This window comes from Pleurodeles waltl, chromosome 8 (genome assembly GCF_031143425.1).
Source record: "Pleurodeles waltl isolate 20211129_DDA chromosome 8, aPleWal1.hap1.20221129, whole genome shotgun sequence".
NCBI lineage: Eukaryota > Metazoa > Chordata > Amphibia > Caudata > Salamandridae > Pleurodeles > Pleurodeles waltl.
In genome coordinates, this window is record NC_090447.1 from 1,326,664,759 (window position 1) to 1,326,692,170 (window position 27,412).

The 27,412-nt window shown below is 45.2% G+C and overlaps 1 protein-coding gene across 1 annotated transcript in view; it reads right to left on the reverse strand.

Annotated features, from left to right (window-relative positions):
- ATM (ATM serine/threonine kinase) overlaps nucleotides 1-27,412 on the reverse strand; it is a 1,319,133-nt gene that overhangs the window by 265,453 nt on the left and 1,026,268 nt on the right. The window contains exon 49 of the mRNA XM_069202321.1: nucleotides 7,852-8,069. Within this exon, the coding sequence (XP_069058422.1) occupies nucleotides 7,852-8,069 (218 nt within the window). The remainder of the gene's footprint in view (nucleotides 1-7,851; nucleotides 8,070-27,412) is intronic.

A 27,412-nucleotide genomic window follows, 5' to 3' on the forward strand; every position in this document is an offset into this window, starting at 1 on the left:
TTTTAGCTACCACAAACGAACAAAAGCAGTTGCCAGATTCCAAATTACGCCCTCCGAAATTGTCTTAATGAGAGGCGGGGCATACACACAGCATGTTGTCATAGTGCCTGTGGCTGAGAAATTTCCTTTGTTACCAGTCCACAACAATAAGAATAAATTGGGCCCAGTATGACTAATCCTCCTCAAAACCCAAGGAATCAAGGGTCTGAGAGAAAATGGAGTTAGTGGATACATGTTTGTCAGACAAGTCAAAAATCTAATTATTACTGGAGACTTCAACAGATTTCCCCGCTCAATCATCAATCATGCCGGTAAAGGCTGTGAAGATTTGGGAGCTGGAACTGTCCTCCCAGATTAGTACAACAACTCCGCTCTGAGTGTAACACAAAGAGGGGCCATAATTAACAGGTGCCGAAGGTCTCTATAACACAACCTTTGTTGCTGGTCCAGAGCAATAAGAATGACTTGAGTGCAGTGTAACTAATCCTCCTCAGAACCCAAGGAATCAAGGGTCTGAGAGAAAAAGTGTGGCACTGAACTGATATATATCCCCCAAGGCTACTTAGGATGGATTTTTGAGTGCTCTGAACTTTGAGTAGTGGACGTTGTCCCAAGTGGCAAAGAGGTTCATGTAAGTTATACACCAAAGAGGTCATTTACCAGCTTTGGGAGAACAAGCCGCTAGTGGCTGGCAAGATGATGCCGACTAAGAGTGCAGACTCTGGTGTTCAATGAAACTACCAGATGGTTGGCCACTATCCATGGACCATGCTGGTATGCCCAGGTTCAAAGTCTCACAAGCTTCTCGACAGAGAATCCTCCAACACTTGACTCCTCCCTGCTTGTTCAGACTCCCAATCGCAGTCGTAATATCAGTTAAGATGTGGAACAACTGGCATAAAAGTATGGAGAACACAAACTGGATCGCTCTCAGCATGAATCTCTGCTCTTCTGGAGGCTAGATGCCTCTGATCTCCAGGTCCTCCAAATACGCTCCCTACTAAAAGATGGAAATGTCTGTTACCAATGTGGCCACTGCTGTAGGGGAGCAGAGAGTTCTCCCATGCATCAGGTTCTCTTTCCTTTCCCAACAGATCAACTCTGCTGCCCTGTCCTTGGAGATAACAATGGATTAGTTCAGATCCCCTTGATGTTGGAACCACTGCCTGCGAAGGCACATATTCTGAGACTTCATGCGCCAGCATGCACGAGTGATCAGGACAATGCTGGAAGGCAGAGGCTGAACAAGCAAACAACCTTCAGGACTGGGACTTCCACCCAACACACCGGACTCATTTCCCAAATGTCCTGTATCCTCTGTAGAGGAGTGAAAGTTCTGAGCAAGATAACCAGTACTGCCCAAAAAACAGAAAGTGTCAAGAGAGTTATAGGTGACATGTGGGGCAACTGCCTTAAAATCCCAAGACGAACAACAGGGAAGCTTTTGACAGCAAATGATGGCACACCAACTCAGGCAGCTTGGCTTTGATCAGCCAGCTGCTGAGATAAGACCAAGTTCTCAACCATCTGAGATTGGCTACCACCACCATTGTTAATTTTGTGAAAACTCAAGGTGATAAAATCAATCCAAAAGCTGGTTGCCTGAATTGGTAATGGGAGGTGCCTACCAAAAACACTTCTTGTGGGACCAGAGGATTGGAATGTGAAATTATGTGTCCTGCCAGTCTAAAGACACTATGCAGTCTTCGAGCTCCAGACCCAATAAAACAGGAGCCAGGGACAGCAAACTGAAGTTATCCTTCCTGAGGAACCAATTCAGGACCTTGATATCGAGGATCAGCTGCTCCCTGCTTGGGAGCTAGGAAGTACTGAGAGTAGTACCCCTATCCCAGCACCAGTTCTAGTGCCTATTTATGCAGCAGCATTTCTACCTCATGTTGCACTATCCGCAGAGGTTTTTGTTGAAACTGATTTTGATCAGGAGGGCAGCTGAGGGGAGACGACTGAACACAAGGTGCTGTTTATTAAAGTTATATAGGGCAAAGGATGGGAAGTAATTTAATGGGAATACCATACTTTTATTAAGGTAATTTATTTTGTATTTGTTTACATTTCTTTCCCTTTAAAAATTGGGCATGTAAGCTATATAGGGGGGATACTGATCTTGTTGAGATCTTTTGAAAAACAAATAATCCAGGATCTCACTGAAAATGTTAGGGCTGATAGCCTCCTTCAACCTGCTGTTCACGCATGCCAGGTAGCATGATCAGCTGCACTAGGCTCCCTTTGGTGGGCGGCAGGAACGCTTTCAACACCAAATGGATGGCTCTCAAATCCAAGAAGTTGATATGGAGCCGGGCCTCCACCGGACACCAAATGTCTCTGATCTCCACCTTTCTTAGATGGCCTCCACAAACCAGAAGCAATGCATTGGTCATCACTGTTAGATTTGGCTGTGGGTTAGCAGAGGAATCTGGAGCTGACCCAGTTGAAGTCCAGCAGCAAAAGCTGCATGTTGGTTGCAGTCACCTCTGAAATATGGATGTGTTCAGAGAGATCCCCCTTATACTTTACCTACTTGAGGGTGGTTATTAATCCCAGCAGCCTTAAAGTTGTCCTCACTGAGATCCAGGACAGAGTCTAAAACATCTGCATAATAATCTGAATGTGCACTCGGGCAAAAGGCACGAAAATGCAGGGTCCAGAATAGCTCAGCTGAAAGAGTTTATCTGTGAAGGAGCCAAGTGATAGTGAAATTCCAAGTTGTAAAGAGACTCACTCTAGTCGGAAAGTGGACTACTCCCTGGCGCAACCCCACCTTCTACAGCGAGTCGTCAAGGTAGGGGGAAGACTAGTATCCCCATCCTCCAAAGATGTGCTGCAATCACCGCCATCACTATCATGAACACCCAAGGCATACTGGTAAGGACAAATGGGAGTACAGTGAACTGAAAGTGCTCCTGTCCCACTGTGAACCATAAACAGCATCTGTATGGCTGCAGAAGGGGAATGTGGTAATCATCATTCTGCAGGTCCAACACTACTATTCATTGTCCAGGGTCAGTGTCAGACAAGAACTGGGCCAGACTGAATGGCCTGAATTTGACCTGTCTGAAAAACTCATTGAAAGGACAGTCTAACATAGGACAAACGCCTCAGTACTCCTTGGGTCCCAAAAAACAGAGGAAGTAGCACCCATAGCTGGTACACCTCTTTATAGTTCCGGCTTCAAGAGGGACGCTCAGAGAGGTTGAGGGTGCAGCATGATGAAAAGAAACAGGACGACGTAACCTCGCTGGACAACTTGTAGGAGCTACTTGCCCAAAGCACTGGCTCGCCACCCTAGGAGAAAATGTTGGATCCTACCTGACAGGATAGTTGTGTTTCTTGAAGGACATGGTAAAGCTGAAGGGGTAGGGTACTGGGCTGCATGCTGCCTTGGTTGTCTATGTTGTTCCTTGGTACTGTGGCTTCAGCCACAAAAAGGCTGTAGGGTCTACTGGGCTTCTTGTACGGGTGAGTGCTGGTGACAATGAAAACCCCAACCATAGCCACAGAGGAGGTGGAACTGCTGAAGGAAGTGACACGCTGGGATAGACAGGGTCAAGGAGCCCGTACTGTGACTGTTGTTTTCAAAGAGCTTGAGATCCAAGTCTGCCTTCTCGCAAAAGCAAGGAGAACCATTATGTCTGCAGATCATCTACTACAGCAGGCAGGACATGAGTGTCAGAATACCAAGGGGTGTGAGTACAGTGGCCCAGTAGGCATCTGGGCTTGACAGATCGCATAGCCAGGCTGGTTGAGGAGAATGTGCACTTCCCAAAGGTTTCAAGGCGCTTTGAGTCTCTATCCAGTTGGTTGGTAAGAAATGCATTGAGGTTGATCTTACTCATAAATGTCTGCAGCACCCAGTTTTGTGGAGTCGGATGTTGCAATGTGAAGGCAGTATCACCCAGGTAAGGATGATGGTGCTATGTTACCAACCTGTTTACCAGCAGCCCAAAAAATTACTTTGCCCATGTCTCCAGGAGTGTGCAAGAGGGGCTCATTGAAAGGTAGTAGGAGCTCAGCATTAGTTTGTTCAGGTTGGAGGACTTCAGTAAGGACACTGGTTTTCACCTCCATAGTAAGCAACTGGAGGCCAAGCATGGAAGAGACACTTTCATTTGTCGGCTTAGGTGGAGAGATAAGCCCACTATCTGGAGACATTTACAGGCAACTGGTATTTTTCAGCTCATCATACCACTTGTCATGGGCAAGTTGGGGATATATGTCCCCTTCATAATGGTCATTATCTGTGTCTGTGTTGAAAATAAATTGTGGATGATCTGTGCCCTTCCGTAAGGCAAAGGCAATATATCAGAGTCCGATGGATTGCCGGAAAGCTGTATCGCAGTAGAGTCAGCCTAGAGTCGGAGACTACTGGCTGTGCCTTGTCGTCTGGAACGACACTATGCTCCAGAGTGTGGAGGGGGTTGTGGCACCAAGACGGATGTCAGCATCGAAGCCAATGAGGGACCCCATAACAGGTCCGAAGGTTCCAGCTGGAGCTGAGGACAGACCCGCTGACTGAGCACCAGGTGGAGGACCATGCTGTTCACTGGGGCCCAGAGGAGCAGCAAATGGAGCCAAGCAAGGTGACAAAAAGAAGCAGCATATTTTTGCGTAACTTGAGGATTTGCTGTGGTGCTGCGGAAGGACCCAGAAAGTCTGGTTGCTGTATAACTAGAGTCAGAACCATAAAGCCTCACCTCAATCTTGAATGGCCTTTGAATTCATCAAGGCACAGTCAGTACACGTCTTGGAGTAATATGCTGATTGGAAGCACCAAAAGACAAATTTGAGGGGGATCGGTCACTGACATTTGTTTGTGATAGTTCCTACAAGGTTTGAACCCTCAGGTTTTAAAGGGTGACATTTCCAATGCACACTGGTAGTTGAAAGATTTTTTTAAAGAAATAGTTTTGGGAAAAGATGAGGGGAAGATCCGGATTCGCATCTAGTGGTATGGAAAGAAAGGAACTGATGGTAGTGACACGAGTTGTGCTTTTTTGTGACATCAGATGTATGGGGAATCTTCAAAAGTTGAGAAATCTGCAGTTAGAAGTATCTATCAGAAAAACATTTTATCCCTATGGCTTCCAGAAGTTTGGACTCCTTATTAGCATTATGTGTTGGAAAAGCCCCAGGGCTGTATTCAGTTGAAAAGGCGCTCTGTAATACCAAGCTTTTCGGTGAGGAGTGAAAAGTTAGGAAGGCCAGATCAACTGCCGTTGGTGTACCAGTGAGCATTACCCCTGTTAACCACCGGGCACAGGGATTGGTTTGCCCAGGTCTCCTTCCAAGAGTGCGTGAGAGCCTTGTTGAATGGAAAACCAATGGTTCCAAAGTGGAAAGCGCCACCTTTAAGATATTTGAGAGGTTTAAAGGTCTTTGCCTCACTGGAGGTAGTGGTAGGTGAAGGACCCTGGGTTGCTTTTCTGATGGCATTGTGGAAAGCCGACTTCTCTGGGGGGATGGAGGGAGACAGTCCTGGAGTGCAGCAATGTTATTGACTGGAGACATGGCCAGCTCACTGATCTCTTGCAGGGCTTTCACATCCTAAGTCAGCCCAAAGTCACCACTGTCACCCACCATGGGACTGAACATCTGAATCAGCCCCCATAGTGTGGTATAGGGCATATTATTCCTTCTTCAGAAGGCGGAGTGCCTCCCTCCTGGAGTGGTAGCATATGAATGCCAACAGAGCTTCAGGAGGGGATTGCAATGTACAGGGTGTCAGGCCGAGCTGTGGTACAGAGCTCAATGCTGATGCTGGACTCGGCTTAAGGTCATGCCTGATCAGAGCCAATGTTTCCATTGACACCCATCTTAAAGGCGGTGGGTGAGCATGGAGCCTGCATAGAATTTGAATGCCATCAACGACATCTTGGAATTAGCCTGTACGGGCCTGCAACAGGTCCAATGGGGCCCAAAGGCATTCCAGAAGGGACAGCCACCCTCCTAAATACATCCACCTAAGCCTGCATGAAGGCTGAAAAACCTGTGCCCGGTGCTGGGTACTCCAGGAAAGCGGGCAACACCGCCAGTTGGAGAGGGGGTGGAGGTGGGAGTGGAAACTGCGTGCTGACTAGAGGGGTATGGCTGCTACCGCTAGGGGAATCTCCACTAACTCAGACTCTGGGAACAGGACAGAGGGGGCTTGGACTTTGACTTACCTATTAGTTTTGACCTTTGAGGAGAAGAGTGATTTTTCTTATTCATGTGCCTCTTTTTGGCCAAAGATCTGGTGGACTGGTGACTCCCTGAGGGGACCTGGACCTGACGCTAGGCTGTGACCTTGTCCTGTGGCACCTCTGACAATCCAACTCTCTTCAGAGCGAGCCACGAACTTCTTAGCTCTATGCTCCTTGATGGCATGCAGACGCATCTGCTTACTATCCCGCTGGGTTGCTAGTTTTTTTTTTCAACAATTTTGTACTCATCGCCATGCAACTTCCAAAAGCAATTCAGAAGAAATAAAGGATATAACCACATGAATCACTGCCACCTGTTTCAGTGGGCCCCAAACATGTTAGAACCACGACTCATTTTTAACAACGACAAACATTCACTACCTACTTACCTTTAAAACACAAGGAAGGGCTATGTTTGAAAGTAAGTAAAACACTGTATGGTAGCACATTGTCAATTATAAACAACACATTTTCCACTAAAATGGCCATTAACGTTACACAGAGATACAGTTTTACTAATAAAACTATGCAGCACTCAAATGATATATGGAATCGGGTTTCTGTGACTATTTATAATGTGTGCATCATCAAGTAAAACATCTTGATTTGTTTTCATCCTATTAAAATCTCTGTTCCCTGCACACTTCAGAATTACAAAAAATATGTGCTTCGTTTTTTGCTTTTCTAACTGCTGAATGCATACAGTTATTTACAGGCACCTGTACTGCATCAAGATTGTCTCATAATTCACTTTAACAATGTATCTCAGTAGTCAAAGAAAGGAAGGTAAACAACATACCTTGCTAAACGAAAGGGTAGCAATTTGTCAGAAGAGACAGCCTGACATTTGACCTCTGTCTATGAAGCACCGGCAAATGTGACAAGATAATCACAGAATGTAACGGCATCTTTATTTACTGCTCACACTTTCCTGACCCACCACAAATCGACAAGCAACCCACCAGTGAGTCGCACCCACAGTTTGGGAAATGCTAACCTATTCTATCTGGGCCACTTTTATCCAAGGTCTGATGAAACATTTTCCAAAATCCTCTCATACCTCTGCAATTATTTTCTGGTTATCTGTTATCCTTCATTTCTCTAGCCTCCTGTAACATAATTAGGTGCTGATACAAGTAGATTTACAATGTGTGAATGAAATGCAATTAAAAATAATAGGACAAAAGAAAATGGGCAGTTATCTAGGGAGATGCAGGGCTGTATGGTGCCACCTACATATGGCAAAGGAGCCAAAGTTATTCCTTTGGTTTTGGAATGTCGTACAATATGCAGCAAGTGAGAAGAAAGAAATGCATGTTTGTCATTAAAAGTTTACCTGCACACAGAGGATTTGAGTGTCGAAGAGACAAAATTCACAAGTTACAGTGTTGGGCAACCATCCATGAAGAACGGAAAGCTACCTTAGAGGTGTAGAAAACAACTGTTTATGAAACACCAATATTTTCAAATATATAATAAATAAGTTGGTAAATTAGACATTGGATCCATAGAACTACCACTTCAGCTCAATACATCAATGTTTGTAGTATGCATTTGTTGCCAACATGAGACAAAAAAATTATTTATGTTGAACCTAGAGTAAACGGTAATCTGCTTCGTTATAGTGTTATTCCTAAATAGTGTACTGGAATACCTGTTCATCTGGACCTTGTGTTCCCGCATTAAGCCAACTTCCACCTTTGCTTTCTTCAGCAAAGCCTGCTTGTTTTCAAACTCTGAAGACTTCATGTAATTCTCAATCCTTTGGTACTGAACATCAGAAAAACGAGCCAAGGAGAGGAAGGCTTTCATTTTACCATTCAGCAGCTCCTCACTGCTGCCCCTGCTGTGACCACCGGCAACTTCCACTGCCTAAAGGAAGACACAGGTGCAACAGTATGAAGGCTATACAAGGTTGGATTCTCATTCTTTCGGTCAACCAAGAACTGGACAATTTAAGTTTGATGACTATGGTACAAGCTGTTCTCTTAAATTTACATACCTCTAGTGGCAGAATGTCTAACAGCCTACCATAACTGGGTTATACCAGCCATTAAAGTCCTGGCTAGGGCCTTAAACACTGGAGCGGGCCTTTAATGGCCAGTACAGGTCATGCTATACTAAAAACCACGGTCATAGGGAATTATAATCGTGCAGAGAGCACACCGCCCATATTGATTGGCACATATTAATCATATAATTTGCACTCACATTGTGCCCATTGTATTTGAGGAGTCATTCTGTGCATTTCGACATTAGAAGTAGTTTGGATTCTGATGAATATCAATTTCCCCTTCAGATTCAAAGAACCTTGAAACCATCTTCTATATTCAGACTGTGTCACCCGAAAAGTTTTAAACAGTCAACACGTCATTACGTATATCAAGAAGACCACTATGCTATCACAGAGCATCAATGAAATGACACTACCCACGCTATAACCAGCGATGCTTTCGCTTATGTCTTGAAGTCAATTAGACACAATATTTTAGTGTCTCCAGAGAAACATGGAAGGGTGAGACAAAAACCATGCAAAGGAAATGAGTCTTCAGCAAATACAACATGACCTATAAGTAGGGGTCCTAGTTTCATGTCATATATTTATTTATGCCTGCATTTACCTTTATTGTTTTCTACATCTTAAATATGTTTATCCTTATTTTTAGTTGGAGAAAACAGAAAGTTACACCAAGTGTATTGTTAACAATATTTAATTGATAAACACCCACTACATTTCAATGTCTGTAGCTTTTTAGTACACTAAGTAGCCACCCACTACACTCGCTTGAGAACATTAGCACTGTATAACATGCGTACCTGTAGCTATTTAAAAAGAAATACAACTATTGCAAGTAACTGTTGGCCTGGCAGTCAAGGTGGCCAGCCAGTGAAACTCGGAGTTAGATAAAACTTTAGCATCATTCTCTTTCTAAAAATACATGCAGGCATGTAAACACACTTTTAGTTTGTATTTCTTTGAACATCATTTTATTATAAATGCAAAACCAGAAATCTTAATTATAACTTAGGGAACCGACTTCTAAGCTACAGAGGATGCATGCACATTCACATTGCATATGTGATGCAATTTGAAGCCAGGTCAAATTGCGTGCAGGAGAGAGAAGCTAGAGTAAGGAAGATCTTGGAGGGCTTGAAGATTGTGGGCAGTAAGTGATCGTAAAGGGGACAAGAGAGAAGAGGGAAAGGTTAGGGGACAAGAAAACGTTGAGCAGATGGCATCATAAAGCACGAAATGAAGTGAGAGATTGTGAGCCTGAAAAAGATGAGGTGTTAATTAGGCCAGGGCAAAATTTAAATTTTGCCATCACAAAAATTATACCACATTACTTAATTATGCTGCAGTTGTCAGCATAATTATAGCTCTTAAACAACATGAACGACCAGAAGGCGGGCAGTTCTTATTCACATCAATAGTGCTTGTCACACTGGTATTTTAACACTAAATATGTTATCACGTCAAAACATTTACGCAAGGATGCATTTTATAACAACATATGCATTTTGCATAATTATACATAATTTTCCAACCATTTCGCATAACTATCCAAAAGCGAATTTTGCACTCTACTAGTGTTACTTTCAGTTCCTTGAGAAACACGTACGTATTTGCTGGAAGCAAATAAGAGTGAAAGTGTTGGAGTGGCAGAAAAACAAGAATACTGGGACTAGGAAACCTTAAACTGCAACATCTGAGCAAAATAAGAATTTCAAATGATTAATTACGGAGTTGAAAAGTATTGTACAGAAGGGCCAATTAAGCATTCGGGTGAAGATGAAACGGAGGTGCTATGATTTTTTCTGGAATGAAGTCAACTCCCGTGTACATTTGATCTTTTCTGGCAGCCAATTCAAGAGGAGCAGGGCAGTACCAGAGAATGAGTGGTTGACAACCCTTTGATTGAAAGGTTTTTTGATTCCAGCTATAGAGTGTTTTTCTGTTCAGGTCTTTCTGAAATCCAGAGAGTTTTAGTGACATAAAGAAATTCTAATTGCTTTTCATGAAGTGCTTTAGATGATGCAGAGGGTTATAAACTTAACCTTCGCTTCCAAAGGGAGCCAAGCCAGTCTCTTAGTACGAGTGATATGGTCATTTTCTTTTTCAGAAACCAACGTCTTTAAGGGCTCAAAGATAGACTGGGGAACTCCGATCACAGTTGAGTTCGTGTAATCAACACAAGAAACAACAAGACCATAAATAATGACTTTAAAATTCATAGGTTGCAGAAAAACAAACGTTAACCTCGTGCTTTGGAGAGAAAGAATCCAAATGAGTGCAAGTCAGACAGTCAGTTGACATGCTGAATATTGCTACATCTTTATTAATTTTTTTCAAGGCTCAGTCTCAAGACATTTTGGGACATCCCTATTTGAGGTTTTGATAGGCAGGTTTTTAAAACTTTCATGTCCTGAAAGAACACAATTTTACGCACAGATGAGTAACACTGGTGTACTGATAATTTGTGATACCATTCCCTGTGAAGCGCATGGTGACTGGCTCTATGTATCTTTTAGAAAGGGTTGGGCCTAAAGTTGATATGTGGCAGACACACCACAGACCAGGAGAGAGATCAGCTCTTGAGCTGCTTCATCTGAATAGCTGCTTTTGATTTAAACATTTCCCAGGTGTTAGACTGGATTTGGAAACTTTTCAGCATTACCTCTGCAGCTCTGCACAGACGCTGTTTTCTCCAGAAAGGATGTGGCGTCACCGCTGCTGCGTGCTGTGAACTGCTTTCAAGAATGACCATGCCCTCTGAAGCAGAGCCCTAAATTTGTGTGACCATTGTGCAGATTCCAAGTCAAACAAGTCACTTATCTTCGGTAACACCTTATATGGTAGAGACTCCATCTAGCTGAAGATCCTTTACCTTAGAATATTCCATCAGAATCGATGCAAAAAATTATTGTGCAGTACTTTTGCACGTCAGTAGGTGGTGCGAACGGTTCCGCATCAGCAGCATCAGATGTGATGTGCTTGCAGCCTGTACAGGAGCCTTTCCAGCACACTGAAATCAGTTTCTTTATATAACATTTTCCACGTAAGAAGCATGGAGTCATATCAGATTTGCCAGTGTGCTGAAACTAAGGATGTAAAGGGACCATTTTAGGTAGGAAGACCGGTTTGCAGAAACAATTACGTTCGGTAAGGAATATGCAGCTAGATAGAGACTCTACCAGATAAGGCACTACTGAAGGTAAATAACTTGTTCCTCTGTTAGAGGCTTCTAGCCACCGATTCCTCACCTTATAATAGATACCAAAGTAATACATCCTTGGAGGTGGGTCGGTGAACAGGTTCAGACCAAAAAGTGCTAGAGGATCAAACAGGCATAATGCCCATAAAGACAAATCTATCAAAGCAGCAGTGGTTGGAGGACGTGAATGCCCATGTCGCAGCCTGACAGATGTCCAGGAAAGGAACTCTGTGAGCTAAATCAGTGATCATAGCTTTGGCTCTGGTGAAATGAGCCAGCAAATCCTCAGGGTGTTGCTTTTTGGCCAGTGCCTAACAGATCTTAATGCAAAGAACAATCGATCTGGAGATGGTCTGTTTCTACATGCTGTGCCCAGAGCAAGGCCTTGCCCAACTAACGACAAAACAAACAAGAACACTGGACAAGGGTGCAGAAAATGGTCAACTTTTTTTCACTGCACCAAAACAAACATCCATCGGCAGGCATAAATGTCTTTGTGGAGGGACGCCTGATTGCCAAGATCACCTTACAGACTTCAGGGGGGAGGGGGATCAGAGACTCTCAACTGCTGCTGCTCTATCTCCAAACATTAAGGCAGAGCGTGCACAGGTTCAGATGCACAACGCTGCCCTGTTGCTGCAACAGGAGAGCCTCCAGAAGGGTTTCGTATGCCATACTCTCCATGCCAAATACAGAGCCACAAGGATGACTTGGGCCTGGTCCATCCTGATTATCTTCAAAACTCGGGGCAGAGGTACTATAAGCAGGAACGCGTACAGGAGTCTTGAGGCTCACCTGAGACGAAATGCATCTCCAATCAAGAGTCACCTTGGAAAGTCCTGTAGGAGGCTGGCTCAGTATATGGTGTACACCAATAAGTGAGACACCCTGTACTGAGCCCAGGCCACTCTTAGTGATAGTGTTAGTGGTTCCAAATAAACAAAGCTCTCATCTCATAGGGTAGCTGTGGAGAGAACCTAAGGCTTATAAGAGAGGGTGTAAAGCAATTGCAAATACCACACAGGTCAGTCAGTGATGTTCACACAAGAACGAACCACACAGTTAGAAAAATAATGTATTATTTATTAAAAGACAGGAACTAAACTAACTTTGGTGCATCTTCTAAACAGAGATATATAAACACAAAAATATACACAGAAACAGGTAAGTAAAAGCATAAAATAAAATGGCCCCCCAAACTGAGGGTGGGGGTGGTGTCAATGGGAACCTTGACTGTCTAGCTGCTACAGTGACCTGTGAACCAGGTCAGTGGAACCCAGGCATGAATTCCGGACAAGGAGTACCTATGGAGAGAGGGGACAGCCACCAAGAGTCGCGCAGGGGGTGCAGGAGGGCAATGCCCACCATTCTTGTGGATATTTCACTGTAGGGTGGAGGCCTTGGAGATGCAGCAGTGGAGTCTAGGCGATGAGTTGGAATCACAGGAGTCGTCCACGAGCTGCCACACGCCGGGTGTCGAGTTCCAGGAGAGTCAGCGGCCAGCAGGACCACCATCAACAAGCCTTGGCAAATGCAAAAGATGTGGTGCATGAAGAGATGCAAGAGTGGGGACCAGCAAGGTCCAAGGGACTCAACCTTTGCAGGTAAGTCAGGGCCAGCCCTCAGCAAGAAGCCGAGAATTGATGGCGACCCCAGGAGGACCCTCTGGCACTAGGCACAGGGAGTTGCAGCACAACAAAGATAATTGCCCACGTTTAGAGAGTTGCAGAGAGGACGTCGGTTTTGGAGCTGTGTGATGCTTGAGGCTAGGGCTTCTTGGAGCTAGGAGATATTCAGACTGAAGAGCCAACAAGCCTTGGCAACGACAAACAGATGCAGTGAACAGGGGTTCCGTTCAAGCAGCTCCAACGAAGGACCATAATCTTCCCAGTTGCAAAGAAGATCGATCAGCCCTCTGCGGAGCCACAGAACCACCACCTGTGTTGCACAACCTTGAGGAGTCTGTGGGACAAAAGGATCCACAAACCAGTTGTCAACGTTGAGGTGCCTGCAGATGCAAAGGCGTGAATCCTTCACTCCTTATTGCTGTTCCTAATGCAGGAAGAGTCCTTGTGACTTTGGAGAATGCACGGCCACAGAAGGCTCTGAGTCCTTGCAATACTCAGGGACAAAGTTGCAGCAGGAGCCCTCCTACCAGTTGCAGCCTTGTCTTGGTTCCCAGTGAAGTCCGGCAGCAGAATCCCATGCCTCGCAGCAGAAGTGTCTTGAAGAAGAATGAGGAGTACCCCTACTCTAGCCAGAGACACCTATTTCTACGGGAGAGGAACACCTTTCGTCTAAAGGAAATCCTCTGGTCTGCCTTCCTGTGCCTGAGTTAAGCTCAGCAGAAGCAGGGCAGAACAGTGTCTGGGGTCTGCAGCAGCACTGGTTTGCACGCAGACCCTGCAAAGCTACACAGGCAGACATGGTGGATACTCTAAGGAACCCCCACAGTACATGGTATCATGCAACTAACACTGGAATCGGTTGCACGATTCTAGCATGTTTCATACCAAACATCACTAGGCTCAGTGAAACAATTATGTAGTTGGAAATCTTGTATTGACCTGTGTCCATTACATACCTTAAAATGGATTTGTAGGGGTACCTCTGCTCCTGCAGGGGTACCCTTGAACTTAGAACCATCCATCCTGGCCTTGGGCTGAAGGACTCACTTTAGAGGTGGCTTACAGGGTCAGAGTGCAGTGACCTTGACATAAGGTACACCTTATATCTGGATTGAAAGGTGCAATGGCAGGCCTGTAGACACAGTTTGCATGGGCTCTCATGGGTGGCATAATACATACCGCAGCCCATGGTGGTCCCCTGGTGTACCAATCCCCTGGGGTACCTAAGTACCATATACTAGGGACTTACAGGGGTACACCAGTATGCCAATTGTCAGGTGTAAGAATACCAATCAAATTTAGGAGAGATAACACTGACATTAGGGTCCTAGTTAGCAGGATCCCAGTGTGCTACAGTCAAAACACACTGACACCACGCAAAAAGTGGGAACAACTATATGAGAAAGATCCTACTTTCCTACAACTCCAACGTACAGAAGTGCTGACATTGTGCGCTCTCGGTGGTGGCGAACTGATCTAACCAAGGTTCTCCCCATTCTCGGAAGAGGCTTTTTACCACCTCCCGATATAGACACCATTCATTATCCGAGAAATCAACTTGGGTAGAATACCAGTCTACTGTCACGCTGCACACCATGTCACCTCAGTTTGGACCCAGCCATATGCAAAGGTCTTGACCCTGCTCCAATGGGAATCTTGTTTCCAGTGACACAGTGTGGACAGGACCCACTTCTGGGCATACCGTCCCACTTAGGGAAACACATTGAAGTATACAAAAAATAATGAACGGCATGCTTGAATTAATCTCAGCCAATGGTAATTACCAGGACCCCATCCCAGTCCATCATTATTTTGCAGAACAGTCCACCTCAGTTTGGACCCAGCAATAGGCAAATCAAGTCAAGTAAAATATAACTTTCGGCACAAGCCTTAAAAGTATACAATAAATAAGATAAAATGCAGCAATAAATACAACAATTAAAAGACAGCAATGTAAAATTTGATTAAAACAATGTTGTAATGCAAAATTATCTCTCATGAAGACGAGCGAGAGTGCAAGATTTCAACAAATGTACAAGTTAATTACCTTTGGTAACGAAATATCTGGAAGAGACATATTCTAGTTGCAGATTCCTTAACTTAGAATTTCCCCCAGGCGTCAGACTGGATCCGGAGATTTTTCTTCGAGCAATACCCTTGCGCGTCGGTCGACTCTGCGGGTGTGGTTGGTGTCGCAGTCGCCGTGATGACATCAGGAGTAGTACCTGAGCGCAGTGATGCCATTTTTTTTTAACGACTTTCCAAGCCAAAGCGCAGAGCTGCTAAGCACACTGAGATTGGTGCGCCAGAGCTAAGGAATTGAATGGGAATCCTTGTCCCTAGAAATCAGTTCGCAAGCAGGGAGGATGGGTGGGTGGGTAAGGAATCTGCAACTAGAATATGTCTCTACCAGATATTTCGTTACCGAAGGTAAGTAACTTGAACATCTGATAGAGACTTCTAGTTGCAGATTCATTACCCTAGAATAGATACCCAAGCAATGCCATCCTCGGAGGTGGGCTGCGAACCAAGATCATACTAGAAAGTCCTGCAGGACCGAACGACCGAAGTAGCCATCCTGACGGACCTGACTGTCCAGGCAGTAGTGTATAGCAAACGTGGGCAGGGATGCCCACGTAGCTGCCTGGCAGATATCCAGGACAGGAACTCCACAGTGGAAGCAGCAGTCGCTCTGGTGGAATGAGCACGCAAGCCATCAGGGGGTTGCTTCTTGGCCAAAGCGTAGCACATCTTGATGCAAAGAAGTACCCATCGAGAGATGGTACGTTTTCGCACCACCTTCCATTTCTTCGCGCCCACATAACTAACAAAGAGTTCATCGCCCACCTGGAAATCTTTAGTACGATTAAGATAGAACACCAACGCTCTTTTTGGGTCCAGACGGTGGAGTCTCTCCTCCTCATGGGAAGGATATGGGGTGCGTAGAAAGTAGGCAGGGTGATGGACTGGCCTACATGAAAAGACGCAACCACCTTGGGAAGGAAGAAAGCCTTAGTGCGCAACACCACTTTGTCAGGGTGCACAGACAAGAATGGAGGTTTGGACGAAAGGGCCTGAAGCTCACTCATCACTGTAGTCTTCTCAATATTTCTAGATATATTCAGCATCATGTTACGGTCTGATTTAGCATATTGTTCTTTGAGTCTGAGTAAATCTAGAAATATTGAGAAGAATACAGTGATTCGTTTCATTACTGACTATCACAATGGACATTACCAGATTCGGAAAATACTTCATAAACACTGGTATCTATTGAACAATAATCCTTCTATTAACCAATTTCTTTTACCTTACCCCCAAATGGGTTTCAGAAGAGGCTTAAACCTCAAGGATAAGCGTTGTTCCCCATTTTATCGTGACTTATCTTCCAAACAAAATACACTACCAAGACCTCAGGGCTTTTACAGTTGCACTAAGTGCTCAATCTGCAAGCTTGGTCTCTCGAAATCCAAATCTGTTGTGATTAATGGTAAAAAAATTATGATTCGAGATTTCATCAATTGTGACAGTACCAATATCGTTTATATCATCATTTGTCCTTGTAAAAAAGCCTACACTGGAAGCACAATTCGGCCTCTGAAGATTAGAATACAAGAACATTACCGGAAAATTTAAAAAATGACATTAAATTTCCTCTGGTGGATCACTTTTTGGAACATCACTTTAATGATCATACTTTTACCTTCTGTGGCCTCCAACAGTTGACACCACACCCCAGGGGGAGAAATTTGGAACTCTAACTACGCCGAAATGAAAGCCGTCTTATAATTCAATATGACACAGTACGGAGAGGTTTGAATAAAGACTCGGAATGGCACTTCTGGTTACAGTAATTTAAAATTAAGATGGATGATTTGTGAATGTCTATTATATTGTCTTTATCAATTATATTGTCATCAATGTCTTATCATATTCATAATTTCACTGTAATTTTTCAACCTGAATTAGTACGATTTAAATGACTATGAATATCGCTATTAGGATGTTTTTTCGATCTCTTATGCCTTTTGCACTTTTAAACTTGATTCTTAGTTTTCTCTTTTTTGGGCCAAAAATGCTTTATCTAATATTTCAGCAATCCATTTGTTTCTTGCTTATTTCTACTTAGGGATACCAACCCTTGCTTTTTGAACTCTTTTGTTTCTTTTTTCTCTGTTCTTATTTCCGCTATTACTGTTTTCTAACTCATATCTTCTCGCTCTGACGATTTCGTTAATTGATTATTTCCGGGCCTTTTGTCCCGTTCCAAAATGGCGCCCGCTGTTTCACATATATCTTGAAATATATGGTGCCAACAAAAAGGTAGGACTAAGCGGGCATGGAATAGGGTACATTTAACGCGTACACGCAATATGTAACTCTTCCAAGATGGCGTCCAACTAAGACGCGCGAACGGCTAACTCTGCCGGTTCCTCTCAAAGCAAATGTTTTCCTGGTATTCGGGTAAGCTCTATCACTTTTTCACTGGACCAGTGTAATATTATAGAATGCAGAAGGAAACAACTGCATTTCAAATTCTTTTGTTTGTTTACCGATCTAATATATCGGACTAATCACAGTTCATTAAATAAATAGATTTTATTTTCTGGTTTATTTTATTATGCCAAGAACAGCTCTAAATAATACTCCTCTTATTATTTGTTATATTATAATGTACTTAAATAATACCGAACATATAACTCATGATTCTATGTTGGATAAAACTCTTTGTTTTTCTGATTGTTGTATGATATCTACTAGTTTTGTTTGAACTTTCCTTTTTAACATTCAGACCAATAACTACTGTGAAGTACAACTATGACTATCATTTGGGTATGATTTTTCTAATTACTACTCTATATTTCTTTAAGAATTTGCCCTAATGGCATTATGATAAAGCTTCTACTTCAGATTTAATTTGCACTGCTAATTAAATATGCCAGCACACATAACTATCATAACTCTCTAATGAGTCTTCTTACTCAAGATTCACTTAATCAGTTATTACTAGTCACACTTGGAATGTAACGACTAGACAGTTACAATATTTTTCTTATTTTCTCATAATTTTTAAAATTACAATCCTTTTCTTTTATCGACAGCCACGTCTGGTCTAATTCTAATCGTCCCCTATTTCATAATAAATCTTGGGAAAACGGCATGGACTGTCTTCAGTTCTGCATGTCACCTGCATGCTTATAACTCTTCCACCACTAATACAATCAGTCTAATAGTTCACCGGTGACCTTCAATATGTTTATTCTTAAATTGATTACAGCCTTGAGAAAGCCCCAGGTGAATTTACCACAGAGGGCGAAACACGTGTCAGCTTTTGCTACTGCTTCAATCTCATCCTTGATATCTTCATTGGATCAATGACTGACTTTTGACTATCATCATTAAATGCTCTTGGAAGGACCCATGAATCTATAACTAAAAGACTGTATATTTTGGCATAAAAAATAAGGCTTCTGTTATGAATTCTTTCAGATGCCTTAATGAATGAATGATTGATATTTTTTCTATATATCTTTTTCTCTACACTGCCAACACTAAATTGTTTTTGAATGGATCTACGAATCTTTGATTAAAGACTGTAATTTTGGACACACCATGAAGATTCTTTGCCATCTTATTTTCTAATTATTATAAGGATTATAGTTTTCCTATACTTTACTATGTGGGGTCTCAGCTCGATTGGTTTTGAACTCTTTTCTTTAGAAGGGGCGCATGGTCCATACCCCTTATTGAGTTCCCACATACATATTTAGGATATTCTATACAGCATTTAAAGAAGAAGGACATTTTTGGACCTCTCTTATTTGAACTTTTCTAGTTTTTAAATTAAAAATACTTTTTAGTTTCAAAAATTGACAGAGTCTTCAATGTTATCCTATTGGAGGAAAACAAGAATGTAGATTTGCAGGTAAGTACACAACTTACAATCCCAGACTTTGGGGATTTTGGTCAACACCAGGCAAGGTTCAAATTGGTACCAAGAGTGCATCCACAGTGGCACAGGGGTGGCCGACTGTAGAGGTCAAATTCAGAGGTGAGTGCCCAATGTTAACAAATGGAAACTGGGGGTGAACGAAGATGCACTACTCACAGGGGAGTAAAAGCGGTATCAGAGGTTGGTCGCCTGGGGTTGAGGTAAGCACTAGAGGGGCTACAAGGCAGCACCAAACGTACACCATCAGGGGCACAGGGGCGGTCAGGTGAAGAGTGCCAACACAGCCTTGGGCACCTAATGTAAGTCAAAGGGGGAGGTCAGTCTTGGAAAAAGGCTGCAAGCTCGGGCCATGGGGCTGAAAGAAGAAAACCCACAGCTGCCCAGGTAAGTTCAGATGCCAGGGGTCATAGGGACACTGGTGGTTCAGCTCCCCAAGGCCTAGGGGCTCCGAGTGCAGGGGTGTCTTTTGGTGTCGGAAACAGCTTACCAGGCAGGTCGCGGTCAGGCGGAGTCTTCGGATTGAGGCTGCAGGCTTTGAGGCAGAGTCTGGCAGGGTTCAGCCCACGGTGGACTCAGTCTCAGAATCGCTTGGGAACCTTTACAGGATCGGGGGCCTCTTGGACTCGGGCTTTGTGTGTCGGGTCCACAGGCGGTTTCGCTGGTTCCTCAGGCAGACTTCTTTTGTGAAGTTTTTTTTTTTTTGGACAGGTCTGCTGTCCACTGGAGATCCTGTTCTTTATGAAAGGCAGGAAGTCTTCCCAAGGCTTTGGAGGTCGCTGGACTGCAGGACAAGTCATCTTTTGGCTCAGGTTCTTCAAAGGCTGCAGGCAGGCCGGTTCAGCTGGGGCCAAGTCAGATGGTATCTTCAGTATCTCTGCTGGTGCGATCTTCTGGTCTCCGGCTCGTCTTAGGTCAAAAGGAATCTTAGTTCTAGGGTGCCATCTAAATAGTGAATTTAGGGGTGTTACAGGGAATGCCAGGTGGTAGCCAATAGGCTACTCACCTTTAGGGTGACTACACCCTCCTTATGACCATTTCCTTTGGGAAATGGGCATAGCCCTAACCCTATTGGCCTATTTCTTTCCACACAAGATCAAGGAATTGAAAATGTAGTGTCCACTTCAGCGTGTCCACCATAGGGGTTGGACTGGCATAAAGTGGGCACTTCTAATTTAACTAATTTTCCCACCTGTGCTGCGGCCAAAAGTGGGGTCAGGACTAGGGGGTTGGCCATCTCCATAATCTGAGAGACCTGGGTCACATTACAACGGGAGCAAGGCCTTTGAAGTTCCCTGCCTCAGAATGTCCATTCTCAGGAGGTCACACTTCTGGCCAGCTTCATGAGAATTGACTCTCACCTCAGGGGCCAGAACTCTAAGGTGGCTGCACTGGTTTTGACCAGTCAGTGCCCACGCAAGTAACTGGTAGGTTTTCAGGGGGCACCTCTAAGGCGAGTGCATGTATTGATAAATCCATCACTGGATTCAGTGGGGGTTTATTAATAAGAGATGTTTCATACCAAACATCCCTATTTTCAGTAAAGCCATCATGTAGCTGGGGAACTCGTAATGACCAGTGTCCGGCACATTTACTTAAAATGGCTTCCATGTTCACTTACTATATCTGAGAAGCGACAAAGACATAGCAGGAGCATATGTGCTCATGCAGGTATGCCCTCACATGTAATACAGTGCACCCTGCCTTTAGCGCTGGAAGGCCTACTAGAGGGGTGACTTACATACTACATGCAGTGTAAAAGGGGAAAGGGCACACAGGCTGTCTCTCATCTTGTGTTTTTATTATAGTTCTGCACCAAGATGCGCAGCTGCAATAGCGGCACTGTGTGCACCTAGTGAGAGGGTCCCTGAGGGTAGCACAATTCTTGCTACAGGGCCTTCCTTTAGTACGCCATGCCCTAAGTAGCAGGGGTACGGTTTACTAGGGACTTACAGTGGTAGCTAAAGGTTTGCCAATTGGGAAAAACAACAGTCTTGGATAAAAAGATCCGGCACTGGGGACCTGTTTAGCAGGGATCCAGTGCACTTTCAGTTGAAATTGCACCAGAAACCAGGCAAAAACTGGGGAGGTGACCAGGTCAAAAGATGCACTTTCCTACAGCATTATTTAACTTAGCCCTCAACACAGCTAAGTTAAATGAGATCAATGTGCATCCTGCTTCAATTACAGTCTGTGGTGCTGTTGTGTAGCCATTTTAGTTATAGCTCCATGCACGTTATTTTAGCATACTAGGCCTGCCGCTGTGCACTTTAACCTAGATATATTTTATTCAGCTTCATTTTATTATTCTTACAATAGCCACTTTTACGATCTTGTTTTATTTGACTCTATCTAGCTGTTTTTGCCTAGGCAAACACTGAGTTCTCAAACAAGACATTCTTGCTCACTCTGTGCTTCTTTCAAGGCTGTAGTAAGATACGTTCTCGATTAATGTGGTACAAGTTTTGTCTCTGACATTCGTAGAAAACCACACATACTTACGTAGGGACATTTTCTCAGAACATCAGTTGTTTTATTATAAAAATACTCCATTGTCCCTTACACGTTAGAGGAAGATTCCAGCCAGAGGACGACGACTGTATGCTGATTGCCAAACGCTTCGCTACAGCTGCTTATGCAGACTTCAGGCCTTTGCTCAGGTATGGGAGATGATGTCTTCCCAGGGGAACCTGAAGGGCAGAATTAGAGCTTAAAATGCTGTGCTCTATTATAGCCTAGGTAGGAATTAGTCTATTGACTCTAGTGACAATATGGTAGTGTTATTTCTATGCTTTATTCTCCTTGTCACCATTTTAATCTTGTCATGCTGTATCATCCTAATTATTGCAGCCCATGCTTTGCTATCTAAGATGCAGTCGCTTCATTAAAACATTATTGAAATATATACTGTCTCTGTTTGTCATTGTGTATGTGAGACTAATGTAATTGAGAGAAACGGATGACACCTGAGTGACCACGGTTTCCCTGAGAAATCAATTATGTCATGCGCTCGGCTGCCTAATCATCCCTGCCCTTGGGTAGAGATGAGGCACTGCTAGTTAGCCGGAGCGAAACCCGGATTGGGGCGACAGGTGTCACCTGTAGTAGGTAAGACTCAGTATCCCACACCACAGGCGATTCTGCCGCTCAAAATCCAGTAGTCTCACTAGAATAATGAGAGCCTAGGGGACAGTGCGGCACAATCATTTGTCCTTGTGTTATGAGGAAGCGGGGTGCTGCTCTGGGCGTCAGTTCAGGAGTCATTTGGAGCTGATGTGAGTCAATCGATTTGGTCCAAGTTGGCAAGGACATCAAATCTATTTGAGATCAGTACTGCGAAAGACGTAGCAGGCCCTCGAGGGGCCCAATGTTAGATCATATTTCTCAGTCTATAAAATAAAAACCTAACAGCAAGGCTTCAATTCAGCTTGATAGCTGAATGGGATATTCTAAATTATGTAAAATCTGACTTGCCATTTCTACACCTCTAAAGGACAAGTTAATTACCTTTGGTAACGCCTTATCTGGTAGAGACACAGACTAGCCACAGATTCCTTATCTTAGAATTCTCCTCAGGGGTCAGACTGGATCTGGAAATTTTTCCTCAGTAGTACCTCTGCGCATTGGTACAGGGTGACGAGCGACTCTACAGCGACGTCCTCGGACATGACGTCACCTGAGTTCATATATTCCCTCCTCCGATGTGCTGACGTCAGTTTCTTTGGTGACTTGAAGCCGCAGGACAACGTGGAGAGAAACTGGCAATGGAATAGCTGTAGGAAAGTGCCACTGTTGGCATGGTTACTCCCCACTTTTTGCCTAGTGTTGATGCCAACTTTGATTGAAAGTGTGCTGGGACCCTGCTAACCAGGCCCCATCACCAGTGTTCTTTCCCTAAAACTGTACCTTTGTTTCCACAACTGGCATAACGCTGGCACACCATTGTAAAAGGTACCCATTGTACCAAGGGCCCTGTGGCTAGGGAAGGTCTCTAAGGGTTGCAGAATGTATTATGCCACCCTAGGGGACCCCCCACCAAGCACATTCACAATGCCTTGCAGCTTGTGTGTGCAGGTGGGGAGAAAAAGACAAAGTCGACAAGGCACCCCTCTCAGGGTGCCATGCCCACAAACCACTGCCTGTGGCATAAGTAAGTCACCCTTCTAGCAGGCCTTACAGGAAGGGTGCACTATACCACAGGTGAGGGCATAGCTGCATTAGCAATGTGCCCCTACAGTGTCTAAGTCCATTCTTAGACATTGTAAGTGCAGTGTGGCCATATTGACTACATGGGCTGGGAGTTTTGTCATTACGAACTCCACAGCTCCATGAAGGCTTCACTGAGGACTGGGAATTTTGGTAACACACCTCTCAGCATAATAAACCCACAATGATGCCAGTGTTGGATTTGTTGTAAAAATGAACACAGAAGGCATCTTAGAGATGCCCCCTGTATGTTAGCCCAACTGCTAGTGTAGGACTGACCGGTCTGTGCCAGCCTGCCACTTTCAGACGAGTTTCTGGCCACATGGGGTAAGTGCCTTTCTGCACTCTGTGGTCAGAAACAAAGCCTGACCTGGGTGGAGGTGCTTCACATCTCCTCCTGCAAGAACTGTCACACTGGGGGGTGAGCCTCAAAGGCTCAAGCCTCGGGTTACAGTTCCCCAGGGCACTCCAGCTAGGGGAGATGCCCACCGCCACCGGACCAAGCCCCACGGGAAAACTAGGGAAAACAGGGATGAGTGACCAACCCAGCCAGGACCACCCCTAAGGTGTCCAGAGCTGAGGTGACCCCCACCCTGCAGAATCTTCCATCATGGTTTGGAGGACAGGGACCAATAGGAATGTGATAGGAGTGTGCCCCTCTCCAAAGGAAGTGGGCACCAGGAGGGTGTAGACACCCTCAGGGACAGTAGCCATTGACTACTGACCTCTGACCGCTAACATGCCCCTAAATCTAGGATCTAAGGGCCTCCCTGAACTCAGCTCACCAGATTCCTGGCGACCTACAAGAAGGACTGCTAAGCTGAAACCCTCAGCAGAGAAGAAGGAAGACGACAATTGCTTTGGCCCCAGCCCTACCGGCTTGTCTTCTGCTTCAAAGAAGCTGCAAAAAGACTAGCAACGCGTCCAGTGGGCCCAGTGACCTCTGCCAACTCCAGAGAACTGCCCTGCACCCATAAGGACCAAGAACTCCAGAGGACAGCCTCCCTCTGAAGAAACCTACAACCAAGGACTCCCACCTCACTTCAGATGCACGAGTCCTGACCCCTGTGCACCCGACGTACACAGCCAGTGTCCAGGTGGTCCACCAAGCAAGAGAGGGTCCCCCAGACGATTGTGAGCAAGTGTCTATCCTGGGTTGACCCCTCCACGACGACGCCTGCAGAGGGAATCCTGAGGACCCCCCGACTGTGAGCTCCAGACGAAGATAACCGACACCTGAAGAACCACTGCACCCGCAGCCCCCAGGCCTTGGAGAAACCAACCTCCGGTGCAGTATCGACCAACAAGTGGCCCTCCTCCTTGTCTAACCGGTTGTTTGCCTGAGAAGCCCCCCTGGACCTCACCTGCAACCTCAGAGTGACCCCAGGGGTCCCCTCATAGAGTTGCATTTGTACCCGGCCGCCCTAGTGCGCTGAGGGTGCATGTTTGGTGCCTACTTGGGGCCCCTCTAGTGTTCTCTTAAACACCCCCGGTCTGCCCTCTGAAACCGCTGGTACTTACCTGCCAGCAGACCAAGTCCTGAGTGCCCTCCTGTCTCAATAGAAGCCCATGTTAATTTGGTGCTTCTTTGAGCTCTGCACCCGACCGGCCTGTGTTGCTGGTGGTGGGTGTTTGAGGTTAACTTGAACCCCCAACGACGGACTACCTACATCCCAGAGATAAGAACTGTAAGTTGTATACTTACCTGCAAATCCACACTATCTTTTCTTCCCCCAGGAACTGTTGAAAATGCGCTGTGTCCACTTTTAAAATAGCTTTTTTGTCATTTTAGGAAAAACTGTATACCCTGTTGATTCTATTCAAAGTCCTGATCACATATATGAAAGTGTCTTATTTTTTTGTACTTACCTGCAAACGGAACCTTGTGGGTCTAAAAATAAATGAACAAAATATATTTTTCTATATAAAATCCTATTGGTCTGGAGTTAAGTCACTGAGTGTGTGTTTCTTCTATTGCTTGTGTGTGTACAATAAATGCTTAGCACTACCCTTTGATAAGCCTAACTACTCGCCCACACTACCACAAATAAAGCATCAGTATTATCTATTTCAGCCTCTGAGGAACCCCAGGACTCTGTGCACACTATATATCATTTTGATGTAGTATATACAGAGCCAGCTTCCTACTACAGAAAAAGAGTGCAATGGTGTATATGCCAACAAGATATGAAAAGATATGTCTTGAGGTGTAGCAGAACTACAAAACACCCAAAACCACCATGTAGGAAAATGGCTCCTTGTTGCAGTTACCTCCCCACTTTTTGCCTGCTATTGATGCTGACTTGACAGAGTGTGCTGGGACATGGCTAACCAGGCCCCAGCACCAGTGTTTTTTCACTAAAAATGTACCATTGTTTCCACAATTGGCACTGCCCTGGCACACAGATAAGTCACTTGTAAAAGGTACCAGTAGTTACAAGGACCCTGTGACCAGGGACGGTCCCCAAGGGCTGCAGCATGTGTTGTGCCACCCTAAGGGACACTTAACCTAACACATGCACACTGCCATTGCAGATTGTGTGTGTTGGTGCAGAGAAAAAGGCTAAGTCGACATGGCATCCCTCTCAGGGTGCCATGCACACAAAACACTGGCTGCGGCATAGATAAGTCACCCCTCTATCAGGCCTTAAAGGCCTAAGGCAGGGTGCACTATACAGCAGGTGAGGGCATAGCTGCATGAGCAATATGTCCCAACAGCGTCTAAGTCCATTCTTAGACATTGTAAGTACAGTGTGGCCATATTTAGTATACGGTTTGGGAGTTTGTCAAAACAAACTCCACAGCTCCATAATGGCAACACTGAACACTGGAAAGTTTGGTATCAAACTTCTCAGCACAATAAACCCACACTGAAGCCAGTGTGGGATTTATTAGAAAATGCACACAGAGGGCATCTGCCCCCTGTATTTTACCCAATCCTTCAGTGTAAGACTGACTGGTCTGTGCCAGATGAGTTTCTGACCCCCTGGGGTGAGAGCTTTTGTGCTCTCTGGGGCCAGAAACAAAGCCTGCACTGGGTGGCGGTGAGTCACACCTCCCACTGCAGGAACTGTAACAATTAGCAGTGAGCCGGAAAGGCTCAGACTTCGTGTTACAATGTCCCAGGGCACTCCAGCTAGTAGAGATGCCCAGCCCCCAGATAAAAGCCCCACTTTGGCGGCAAGTCCAGAGGAGATAATTAGAAAAACAAAGAGGAGTCACCCTCTCAGCCAGGTCCACCCCTAAGGTGACCAGAGCTGAAGTGACCCCCTCCTTTGAAAATCCTTCATCTTGCTTCGGAGGACTTAGCCCAGTAGGGATAGGGATGGGTTCCCCTCCCTAAAGAGAGGGAGCACAAGGAGGGTATAGCCACCCTCATGGAGGTAGCCACTGGCTACTGCACTAGGACCCTAACACACCCATAAATTCAGTATTTAGGAGTGACCCTGAACCCAGGATTTCAGGTTCCTGACGACCTACAAAGAAGGACTGCTTAGCTGAAAAGCCCTGCAGAGAAGGAGGAAGATTACAACTGCTTTGCCCCCCAGCTCTACCTGCCTTTCTCCAACTTCAGAGAACCTGTACCAGCGACGCATCCTGCGGGACCAGCGACCTCTGCCAACTCAGAGGACTTCCCTCACCCTAAAAAGGATCAAGAACTCCCATGGACAGCGGACCTGTCCAACCAAGCAAGAAGAAACCATCTTTAAAAGGGACTCACCTCACTCCCGAAGCATGAGTCCCCACCACTCTGCACCCGACGCCCCTGGCCCGTGTCCAGAGAAACCAATGGCTCAGAAAGGATCCCCAGCCGACACTGACGACGTGTCCACTCTGGACTAACTTCCCTGCACCCCTATGACAACGCCTACAGAGGAAATCCCAAGAACCCCCCTGACCGCGACTTCCTGGAACAAAGAAACCCGATTCCTGGAAGAAGCACTGCAGCCGCAGCGCCCAGGCCCATGAAAAACCGACCACCGGTGCAGCAGTGACCAGCAGGCGGCCCTCACCCTTGCCTAGTTGGTGGCTGGCCCGAGAAGCCCCCCTGTGCCCTGCCTGCAACGTCTGAGTGAACCCCAGGTCCCTCCATTGATTTCAATTACAAACCTGACGCCTTGTTTGTGCACTGCAATGGGCCACCCCTATGCCGCTGAGGGTGTACTTTGTGTGCCTACTTGGGAACCCCCCCAGTGCTCTACAAAACCCCCCTGG